The 11,874-nt window shown below is 36.4% G+C and overlaps 1 protein-coding gene across 1 annotated transcript in view; it reads left to right on the forward strand.

Annotated features, from left to right (window-relative positions):
* The window catches only part of LOC107087342 (radixin), a 63,528-nt gene that overhangs the window by 44,181 nt on the left and 7,473 nt on the right, over positions 1–11,874 (forward strand). Inside the window, exons 4-11 of the mRNA XM_015378872.1 lie at positions 4,066–4,161; positions 5,968–6,090; positions 8,392–8,543; positions 9,262–9,345; positions 9,537–9,683; positions 9,954–10,050; positions 10,132–10,295; positions 11,471–11,601. Of these exons, the coding sequence (XP_015234358.1) occupies positions 4,066–4,161; positions 5,968–6,090; positions 8,392–8,543; positions 9,262–9,345; positions 9,537–9,683; positions 9,954–10,050; positions 10,132–10,295; positions 11,471–11,601 (994 nt within the window). The remainder of the gene's footprint in view (positions 1–4,065; positions 4,162–5,967; positions 6,091–8,391; positions 8,544–9,261; positions 9,346–9,536; positions 9,684–9,953; positions 10,051–10,131; positions 10,296–11,470; positions 11,602–11,874) is intronic.

Below are 11,874 nucleotides of genomic sequence, written 5' to 3' on the forward strand. Positions count from 1 at the left end.
CCGATACAGGCCGATACCGATAGAGGGCCGATTATATTGTGCATCCCTAATTATTTATGCTACGTTGGAGGATCTTTCTAGAAATTACAGAATTATTATCAGATTCAACGGGCATGCTGTGGGCATTCCTAGCTTTTATATAGTTCATATCAATATCAGAATTATATCGGGTTGACCAAAATTGAGGGATATATTGTGATATAAGTTCTGGCCATATCATCCAGCCCTAATAATAATAATAAACAATAGGATGAATGTCTGAAACGCTCTACTTTTAGCATATTCTAAAATACTCTCTTTTGCACTGAGAGACCTTTTAACAGGCAGAATAAATGAATAACAGAACATGCAAATATTAACATGTAATAAGGTATTGTTTGCGGTTTTTGTGATACTATCGTAGCTCAGAGATACTGCAATGATGAGATATTACTGAAATATCGTGCAGCCCTGATTGTTGGTTGTTGCTGAGGGGTTGTACCATTTGGTGGTCGGCATTTTTTAGGTTGGTACTGGGTTTGCGGCGCCATAAACAACAAGCCTTTTGTTTTAACCCAGGACTGTTAGGAGGCAGAAGATGGATGGAAGTGTTAGTTGTATTGTGTCCGCCTTTGCGTGTTTGTGGGTGTGTGTGTGAGCTGACTGTCTGGGAAGTAAAAGGGCAGCTTTCAGTGTCGTTTCATGTCACACTGTGCAGGGTTGTGGTGACATGGAGGAAGGAAGACAGAGAACAATTTCTTTGTTTTCTGCTTTTGTTGGTGCTCTTTTCTGACTTCTGCTTTATTTTATTTTGTTGTCAAATTACACATTAAGGCTGCTTGCAGCAAATATGTTCCCTTTTTTTTATTCAGATATAAGTATCCATTTGTCTTTGTCAAAATTAAAATTTCATTGTAAACAAGCTGCTTCTGAATCTTTCTAAGGATAAGAATTAAATCAATTGGGTTGAATCTGAGTTTAAAGTTTAAGGGCAACACGGCACCTATTTAATTGAATTCCTGGAAATTCTACTATTTGTGGATGTTACCAGGATGGATTAGCATCCAGGGTTAAGTCCCTGAACCCTCGTTTCACCCCGGCTGTTTCTCTTGTGCATTTTCATTGCTGGGTCTTAATTTAATATGAATTATACCCACGACATGCAAAGGGTCTCAGTCTGTGGGGGAGGGAAATGGAAAGGCTGTTGGTATGTGTGTGGTTGGGGGATAGTGATATTCTGCAATAAAACTATAACCAAAGTTTTGTGGCAGCTGTTGCTTTTTATGACGCCAGTGGTGTCGTTCCAAACAGTTTGAAAAGCTGCAACTGTTGCAAAGTGTGTTTTTGTAGAACAACCTTTCATAGCACAGGCAAGAAGAGTTAAAGATTGGTTTACAACTGTTTTTTAATCTTTATTTCTAAAAGAAGTCTTCTGATTATTCTACACTTTGAAACTAAATATAACAACTTTTAAAGAGAACGAAAAAATAGAACATTTAACCTCAGATTTGCTAAATAGAAGTTGGCTGATTTCTTTCATACTTGGTTGGTTAATGATTCCGATTTTTTTATGTGTTTTAATCGTTTTATTTGCATTTCAGAATATTAATGCATTAATACTTTTCATATAACAAAGGTTTGGAACATCTTTTTCCCCTACATCCCCATAAATGCTACAATACAGAATGAAGCAGAGTGATGAAATAGGGGTCCCTATGTCCTCCAGACGTCTAAGCCTATAGCAGCATAACCATAGAGATAGCTCAAGAGTAATCAATAACTTGCGTCCCTTGAGTAAAGTAAGGATCCTTAACTATTCTTTCTACAGTGTATTGTTAAATGAGGAAGTTATGTCCCCTAAAAAGCTGTTGCGCCTCGGGGGCTTCCTCACGGTTCTTTTCCTGGGAGCAAGTTATTTACTACTCTTAACTCAAACTGGGTAAAAACATGTAAAAAGGACTATAAAAACAGGAGTAAAAAAGTAACAAAGTTTATTCCAGATCAGGTCGTTACAGGACAGAGAAAATGCTTGGAGTTTGCACAGCTGTGGGCTCAAAAATCACGTCCGCGAGCGTCCGGCAAAGATTGAGCCCCGAACAAGGTCATCTTCTCCTTCTTATAGCTCATGAGTCTATGTGTTGCATCAGGTGGATGCTTAGCTGTCCATATCAGAAACTGACACACCATCAATGCCCTGACCTATAAGCATCTTGCCTCTAAGCCTCAGGGCTAGAGATAGCTCTCCTCTATCAGACCGGCTCCAAGATGTGCCCATAACCTGTGTATTTTTAAAGACACAAAGGCTGTCCTGATTAGATGACCTCCGTACACACAGTGACATCCACAATGTGAAGGAAGGACTTCCACTCTGTCTAATCTGGCTAATAGAATAACAATTCACATGATGTATAAAGAATAAATCTAACCGTATACTTGTATTAAGGTACTGCATCACCCATGAACCAGCCCTTAGTTTTGGCTAAAGATGGTCTCATTTTACCATATATCAGATTTCCATGAATGTGAAGGTCGCCCATTGATGAAAAAGGGTGAAGAGCTGCATAAACAGCCTAAGCTCTCTCAAACACGCACTCATGGGAATAAAAAAGGCCATTGTCATCAAACAGATCTAAGCTGGCCTGAACTCCGCCTCTTTGATTAGCAATAATTACAAACAGTGTTTTGTTTTTTATTCCTTCTCTGTGGTCCACTTTTCACTCATCCTTTCTTATCCTGAATTCATTCATTGCCTTTCATGCTAAGCTCCAAATGCTTCACATTACATCGCCTGTTTCACGGGAGGATCTGTACATAGGAGTGAACATGTTTCAGTAAATGTCAGCAGTATTCCTGCTAAATAGCAGATTTAAATAGGCTATTTGAGTAAATTGCGTGTTTATGTGATTATTTGATTTGCATGGATTTTTAATTTGTTAGTGTGCTTCTTTCTGACGCATAAAACAGAGTTGATTACACAGTAAGACTGTAAATTATGTCCATATCCCCTCTGGGAAATGGGTTGAGGTTAGATGGTTGTGTGTTTGGAAAAAGAAAGGAAAAACATAACAAGTAAATATAAAGGAATGTTCAAGGGCTTTTTAACTTCTCTACCAAACTTTTAGTCATTGTCATAAACTTGTATTTCCCAACTTTTCTTATGCTACAGCAATAGTCTTCAGTGAATTTTATTGAGATTTTTATTTGATCTGGGAGATAAAAACAAAAAGAAAATGTTACATAACATTAAGCTTTAAGGGAAGAAGCTGCAGAGCTCAGCTGAGGAACTATTTGCAGTTCGCTGGAAGTTTAACATGTAAAAGGGGTTCTGATTGGATCAGGCCAAAATCTAACCCTTTGGCTTACATGGAAAATACTGCGTGGCAGAAAACTTACTCTGAACACGACCACAAATACTTTTTACCCACAGCAAGCCATAGAGGAGGCAGTGTCATGCTGTGGGGCAGAGGTTCAACTTTCTCCCAGGATAACAGCAGAGATGGTGCTACTTGGAAAGTCTAATCATGTGAGAAAGACCCAGTAAAGGTGTAATTGCAGGAAATGAAGATTCTACAGAATATTAAATCAACTGTTTGCCACAATTTACAGATTTGTAAAAAAAAAACAACAACAAAAAACAAAAGGTCTCTGTTTCATTTTCTTTCCTCTTTACAATTATGCAGTACTTTTTTAGTCCGTTGCATTAATCAAATTTTTGTTTGAGGTTTGGAATGTAGCAAAAGATGAGCCATATTTTTGGAAAGCACTGTAATTTTATTAAACTTTAATCATTTAGAAGGAACTCAGTTCTACATACCTGGATCTGGATCTGACTGCTTTGCTTTGTTCTTTAAAATGTTTACAATTCCCAATTTTTATGAACTGGCTTATTATGATTAAATCAAACTGAGATTATTTTTATATTAAAACTTCCAAAACACAGATTTAAGAATATACACAGTGTTTTTGATTGCTTGTTGAGAAAAAGCCAGTATCCTAGAGAAACTCACCCCAGGCCTAATAAGCGATCTCTAATATGACTAGGGTGAGGTGTCTCTAACTGAACTAAAAGCATTTCTATTGTTTCAGGTGGTGAAGACTGTGGGTCTGAGGGAGGTCTGGTTCTTCGGCCTGCAGTATACAGACAGCAAAGGCTACGTGACGTGGCTCAAACTTAACAAGAAGGTGAGAAACCCCTCCCAGATTCTGTCTGTCTGTCTGTCTGTCTGTCTGTCTGTCTGTCTATCTATCTTTTGAGTACCCTTATTAATCTTAATATTTTTAATTTCTAAATATTTGGGTGTTTGCAACAGCTATTGCAGTTTGATACATAAAATAAATGATGGACACAGTCATATTTCAGTATTGAATTGAGGTTTATTGGAAAAACAGAAAATGGACAGCATGCATTAGAACAAAATTTGACAGGTGCAAAAATATTGGACCTCAGCAAAAAAGAGACATTAATATTAAGTAGATCCTCCTTTTGCAAAAAACAACAGCCTCTAGTTACTTCCTGTAGAAATAGCTTCCTGGATCCTGGATGAAGGGATCTTTGACCATTCTTCTTTGCAAAACAATTCCAGTTCAGTTAAGTTTGATTGACGCCGAGCATGGACAGCCTGCTTCAAATCATCCCAGGGATGTTCAATGATATTCAGGTCTAGGGATTGAGATGGCCATTCCGGAACAATATAATTGTTCCTCTGCATGAATCCCTGGGTAGATTTGGAGCAGTGTTTTAGATCATTGTCTTGCTAACTTCAACTTTAATTCAGACGATCCTTTTAATGTAAATGGTCTTTTAATGTAGGGGACCCCAAAGATGCTTTTTCATTAATGGAAAAACAGAAAGTAAAACTATGGAGGACCATCTCTGCCATATTTAAAAATAAATACAGAAATAAATAAATGCTCAATAAACAAATAGGCATACAGTTAATTGCCACCAAAAATACAATAAACAAATAAATGTAAGTAGAAATTGAGTTATACAGTGAGACATAAATCTATATAACTCTTTTAGTTAGCTTCTTTATTTGCCTTTGTAATATTTACCTCATTTATATTTATTTTATATTTATATTAGCCCGAAATGAACACTTTACATTGAGACTTGTTTACTAGTAAGAAGGGAGATTTGTAAGTTTGTTAAAATAAATCAATAGAGGGTCCCATACTTTCTTCGTGAGTTTTTAAGTGAGATTCCAGCATGTTAAGTTAATTGAGGCATTAATGAACAGTTTCAGAGGGGTGACCATAGCGCTCTGCATCAGCAGTGCCATGTTTGTCTCCCTGCCAGCTCCCAGATCAGCTTCTCTGGTTGGTTACAGGACCTTTTGCTGAGCCTTGATGCGCGTCAACCAGTGACTTTGTATGTAAACTAGCTGCTCCTGCTGCCTTTGCTGCTTGCAGTCTGAATGTAGCATTATGTTCAACCACTGCATTACCGCCACCAACTGGTAAGGAGTATAACAGCTTCATCAAGCGTTATAGATCGGTAACTCTAGTACTTGTAAACGAGTGAATTATACTGGTATTTCTGCTTGTTTCTTTGTAACTTGTACTCATCACTTCATACCTTTTATTCTAAAAGATTAAACCTTTGGCATGTAGGAGCTGACAAAGAACAAATCTTTAATTTTATTCATGTTTATTGACAAATGTATAAACCCTGACAACTACATATGCTTTTTTTGACAGTTATCTTTCCTTGTACACCTACACAACTCAGATCCTTTATTTGCATCAAAATTAAAATCCTGACCTTTGCTTTCAGCGGTCTTAATCCTCTCCAATACATTGTCTTATATCTGCTTCACATTGTAGCTCAAGTTTGTTTTATGCAGAAGTTTAACAGTCAAACCCCAGAAGCATCTTCAGATGTAAAAGTTATTTTATATCATTTGCTCTTAAATCTGGTTTTAACTGAACTGTATACATGATGGAGTGGTATGAGTGAATAATAAAATGTCTGCCTGTTTTATTTAGGTGACCCAACAGGATGTTAAAAAGGAGAATCCTCTGCAGTTTAAGTTCAGAGCAAAGTTTTTCCCAGAAGATGTTTCTGAGGAGCTAATCCAGGAGATCACACAGAAACTCTTCTTCCTTCAGGTACTCAACAACTTGGTTCTTGTTCTCATATCCAAAAATACTGCACCATGAAGCAGCTTTAGTGTGGATATTAATATGAATTAGATTAGTTTAAACTAGATTGAATTGTAGGGATCTGTGACTGAGATCACTCAATCAGCATGAAGACCGTCTAACCAGAACAATTTCTCTCTTTACCTTTACAATCAAAACAAGTTTAGTAATTATTAAGAACTTAATAAAACTATAGAAGGATAATGCTAGACTACAGGATATAAGATGTTGGTGTATTATTGTTTTCCACAATTTCTTACTGAATTTATTTAGCATATAAATTTATTTTATATGATTTATCCAAATCATTTTCTTAATTACCTGTAGATTAACTCAGTTTAATGTGTCGTTTCTGGGGGAAGCAGACATGGAAGACAGACACAGAAATCACAGAAATTTGCTCACTTGGATGACTTTGCAGGACTATTACTTCACCTTTCATAATTCACAAAAACTCAGCAAAGCCATAATGAGTTGGTCCAATGATTAAAATTAGTCAATGATGGTTCTTAGACCCAACACTAGACCAACAAATGTCTTTATAGAATAATCGGCAAGAACTCCCAAGCTAAGGTTGCAACACTGATTTGTTTGCCTTACGTTGGCCAACTATACGGTGGTTTCTTCCCTGGAAAATATTTTAAATCGTGGCCAGTTTATTATGGTAGGCCGTGCAAATGATCAAATTAACTTGATTTGGTTTTTCACTAATGCTTTAAGTGTTTCACAAGATTTATGACGATGAACAAAAAGAGTGAGTGAAGTGAGAGTTTCTGGAGTTTGGCTGCAGCTCCTCTGGTGTGTTTCTGCACTCAGCCTCAGGTTTCCTCCAAACAGTGAACAAAGCGAAACCATGCAGCTCAGCGGCCAATAGAGCGATACTATTAAATTCAGAGTGCAACGTTTATAAAGCAGCTGGCTAATGAAATGTGAGTTTCAATGAACAATCATTTACTGGAACCTCTTAAAATCATTGTTGAATTGAAAATAAGCTTTCTTTTGAAATAAAGGGGAGCATGAAAATATAGACTGACATATAAAAGACTGACAAGTGTTCTGTAAGAAGGTCATTGCGCAGATTTATTATCTTAAAGCATTTAGTGTCAACTCTCACAAAAAAAAACACTAAATAAGACAAAATAAGGAGTTAATCTCAAATGAATTTATGCGTTTGTTTTTGCTTTCTGTGTTTCCAGCAGAAGCACCTAATCTACTTTGTAACCATCCCTTTAATTATGGAGATCTCACTGGCATTGAAGAAGCATGAGTAATACAACAGCACCCTCTGCTGGATGAATACACACTCTCAGTTTGAGCCATACAACAAATTTTGTTCATGTGGATCACTTTCCCATCTTTTTTATTGGTGCTTAAAGTGCCTGTAAAAATATCTGTGAAATGTGATAAATCACTGCTGTCATCACCAGCCTCATAAGAAAGGCCCCACCCACCCAATGACACATTGCTGTTAAAAATAATACAACTATCTCAGCACATGTGAATACTGTTTTCATTTGATTTCATATATTTTTTTTTAATTCTGTTTAATATCTGCATCTTGCTTCTGTTCTGCAAAAATAAATGCACTATTCTTCTCTATTCTCATAACATCACTATAGAGCTAGCATTTGTTTATCCCATATTATACATGGAGTATCAGATGTATTATACATGGAATATCAGATGTATTCATGCCAACTGTAGGTTTATAGCACCATGTCACCAAAGAAAACTTGTATCTTAAAAAAAAAAAAACACTATAAGGAAGGGGTCTTCAAGGATTTCCAGGCCAAGGACCCCCAAACTGATGGCGAGATGGAGCAGGGACCCCCTAATTATACATATTTTATGAAATTGTGTTATATCAAACTGGTCCTATAGTCACTCTATTACAGATGGAGGAATGTAACGATTCTGATTCCTGGTTGATGGGACAGGTATTGTGAATGAAACAGTGCCCAGCTTGAAAGAGCTCCTGTGTGTCACTGAATGTGTGCATTGATGACTGAAATACATCTTCTGCCTCCATTTATCTGTTTACTACAGTGTGTTGAATTCATGTTAATGTGGATTTAAAGACATTTCAATTAGTGGAAAAAATTGTAGGCGGTAATAAAAAAGAAAAGGCTAATCAACCAAAACTTTGGTAACCCCCATGCAGTACCTCTGTGGACCCCCTAGGGGGCGCGGACCTCCTTTTAAAGCTATAAGGCAATCAAGTTTTTTCTGATTTTGATTCCTTTTTGATCACGTGTGTCTTCTCCAAAGGTCAAAGAGGCCATTTTAAATGATGAGAACTACTGCCCTCCTGAAACAGCTGTCTTACTCGCCTCCTATGCTGTTCAAGCCAAGTATGGAGATTATAGCAAAGATGTCCATAAGTCTGGCTACCTGGCAAACGACCGGCTGCTTCCTCAGAGGTAAAGGAGATAAAGATATAAACTTAAAGGCCTTTTTTAATAAATATAACCACTAGAGATGTAAACGTACAATTAATTTCATCTGATTAATTGATAACATCTGCTTAGAAGTTTTTTGGTGTTGTAATCTTACCTCCTTCAAATATACCTTTGTGAATTTTGTCTTACCATGAGTAATCCCATCGACCCCCCCCCCCAAACCAAAAAAAACATAGTCCAAAAGTGGAATCTACAATAACTTCTTATAAAATAAAAACTATTTATTTAATCTTTTCATTTGGGCATTTCAATTCTGAGGCATTTTATGCTTTCCATCTAAAATAATAAAAACATTAATATGTTGCCTGGAAGTTAGTAAGTAGTCAAAATAAATACAAAATAAAATCATATTATAAACTTGTATTCATAAAACTGGAGCTCATGTTGGCACAATTGGTTTGCTTTGTCTCTGGGCTTAAGGTGATGCATCTTCTGCATTTTTCAAAAGCAGTTCATTGTCATATGCAAGTCTCAAAATCCTAATCTTAGGTCAGAAAAAAAAATGTAAAGGGGTGCAAAGTGGTGGAAAAAGGCCTTTAAATTGTAGAAGGGGATTCATGGTAGCAGAATGCTGCAGATTATTTGCCTTTATCAGTTTTCCTACTCTCAGAATGTTTTCCAAACTCTAAATGAAATGAAAGTTTTCCTTTTTATTTATTCAAATCTTTGCGTTCTGTAGAGTTTTGGAACAACACAAGTTAACAAAGGAGCAGTGGGAGGACAGAATACAGACTTGGCACGAGGAGCACAGAGGAATGCTCAGGTGAGTGTCCCATATGAAAGGAAATTTTAATTGCAGATTTAGTCCTGTTTCAACTTTACTTTTCCAATGTAGTTAAAATTCCAATTTTATTTCTATAATTCAAAGGATTATGGCTGAAGTGCATTCCGTCACTGGCACTAAATCTGTATTAAACCAAAGGAGTATTTCTGGTGATTTGTGATCATTTTCAGAGAGGATGCAATGATGGAGTACCTGAAGATTGCTCAGGACCTGGAGATGTACGGCGTTAACTACTTTGAAATAAAAAACAAGAAGGGCACAGAGCTGTGGCTGGGCGTCGACGCGCTGGGGCTCAACATTTACGAGCACGAAGACAAGTAAAGCTCTAAACTCACACGCATGCAATAACTCATAGATTAAAGAACAGGTTAGGTAACCTCTGAAGGCAATTGGTAAATGACTGTGAGGTTTGTGGTTATAAACCTGGCAGAATGTGGAAAGCGTCGCTTTTTTGTACTTTTGTATGAAACTGAAAGCTGACTTCAAAGAGGAGAAAAGGGACCACAGCAGAAAAGCTTAAAACACTTAAATTTTTTTTATACAACAAACCCAAATTTATTCAACCCCCTTTCGAATTGTCTCCTTAGACTGTCGCCAAAGATCGGCTTCCCGTGGAGCGAGATTAGAAACATTTCCTTCAACGACAAGAAGTTTGTCATCAAACCCATTGATAAGAAAGCTCCAGTATGTCGTCTCTGTAAATTGGTACTTTGCTCTCTTTTGATAAACAAGAATCATTCAAGGTGTAACCCGTGCTTCCTTTAGGACTTCGTGTTCTATGCCCCTCGGTTGCGCATCAACAAGCGGATCCTGGCGTTGTGTATGGGAAACCACGAGTTGTACATGAGAAGAAGGAAGCCGGACACCATCGAGGTGCAGCAGATGAAGGCTCAGGCAAGAGAGGAGAAACACCTCAAACAGATGGAGAGGTACAGTTCAGGCAACCAATTGAGACCTTTAATACATCTTAGAGCCCAGGATCAACCTATCCTAATTGGTTGATGTGGTTCTGTTTAGTTTTTCATATGATCCCCTTGTGAACAGTAGGGGGCAGTGTTGCAGCAGAGGAAAAAAAATCCTAGTCATGCGCTGCTTTCAACGATAATAAGAAAAGAACCATTTTAATTTTTTTTCCTCTCTCTGTGTGAAACTTAACATCTGCAAATGAGTAAATAGGTGATTCCATTTGCAACAACCCCATCTATAAACGCAATAACAATCATTTCTACTGGAACCACTAAGCAGACAACAAAATAAAATCTAAATAAGCCCTTTTTTTTCTTAAAATAGGTGCATTTTTTCTTGAACTCAGGAGGAAAGTGAGACATTTTGTTAATGAACAAGACAATTTAAATTTAAAATAAGAAAATACAAATGCATTGACTTATTTCAAGTGTATTATCTAATTATCTTATTTTAAGTGTAAAAATACTCATTCTGTTGGCAAATCATCTTATTTAACTATTCAAATTAAGACGAAATACATTTAGTTTGAGACATTTTTCTTATATCTAGGTTTTGCAGTGTAGGCTGAAATTTGAAAACCTTTGTTTCCCTTTTGGTATTTTTCCTTCCATCTTAAAACTTATCCAACACTGATTTAATGCTGCCGTTTTCCCCTTAAAATGTCAAAATTGTTTTATTTTTAAACTTGGTTTCCATAGTATCGTGTTTTATTCTTTGATTGAAAAATTCATTTAGAATACATTAGGTGTAATGGTTGACTTAGAATTTGCATTAAAAAATGTAGCGCTTCACCTATTTATTATTAAAGTAATTGATTAATCTTTTAATTACTTTTTTCAATTATTTTGAAAAGATACTTTTAGTAAATTAAAATTTCTAAATAAAAAACAATAGTTTCTATTTTTAGTTCTGCCTTAATTAGTCCTGTAAGTAGGTTATTCTTCTAACAAATAGCATGTTTTGCAGTTTGTTTACCGCTTTTCAGGGTAACAATTTGAAGGTAATTTCCGTAATCAATCACTGATTCACATCATTGATCAGATTATTCATTTTGGCGCCACAACCATGTGTGTTTTTAATGTGATTCTAACAGATAAATGGATGTTTATGCAGGTGTGATTCTTTGTTTTTCTGTCAGGGCGCAGCTGGAGAATGAGAAGAAAAAGCGTGAGCTTGCAGAGAAGGAGAAGGAGCGGATTGAAAGAGAGAAGGCTGAGCTGATTGAGAGGCTGAGGCAGATCGAAGAGCAGACGCAAAGAGCTCAGAAAGGTGCGGCTATAACAAACACCTTCAATCTCCTCTACTGTCTTTTTTTCTTCTTGTCATGTGACATCTTCTACAAGTAGAAAACAACAAACATTTCATTTGACGAACTGAGTCATGGTCTTCTAAATATATAAAGTAGATATTCCTTAAAAATAATAAAAGTGCTTCTATAAGAAATTCCTGAAAAACACTCTGAGAGTGAATGAAACACATTTTTGGTGCAACATAACCTTAGATATATAATTGTTAACTAGGCTTATTCACTTTTTAACTTTT

This window comes from Cyprinodon variegatus, unplaced genomic scaffold (genome assembly GCF_000732505.1).
Source record: "Cyprinodon variegatus isolate N-32 unplaced genomic scaffold, C_variegatus-1.0 Scaffold181, whole genome shotgun sequence".
NCBI lineage: Eukaryota > Metazoa > Chordata > Actinopteri > Cyprinodontiformes > Cyprinodontidae > Cyprinodon > Cyprinodon variegatus.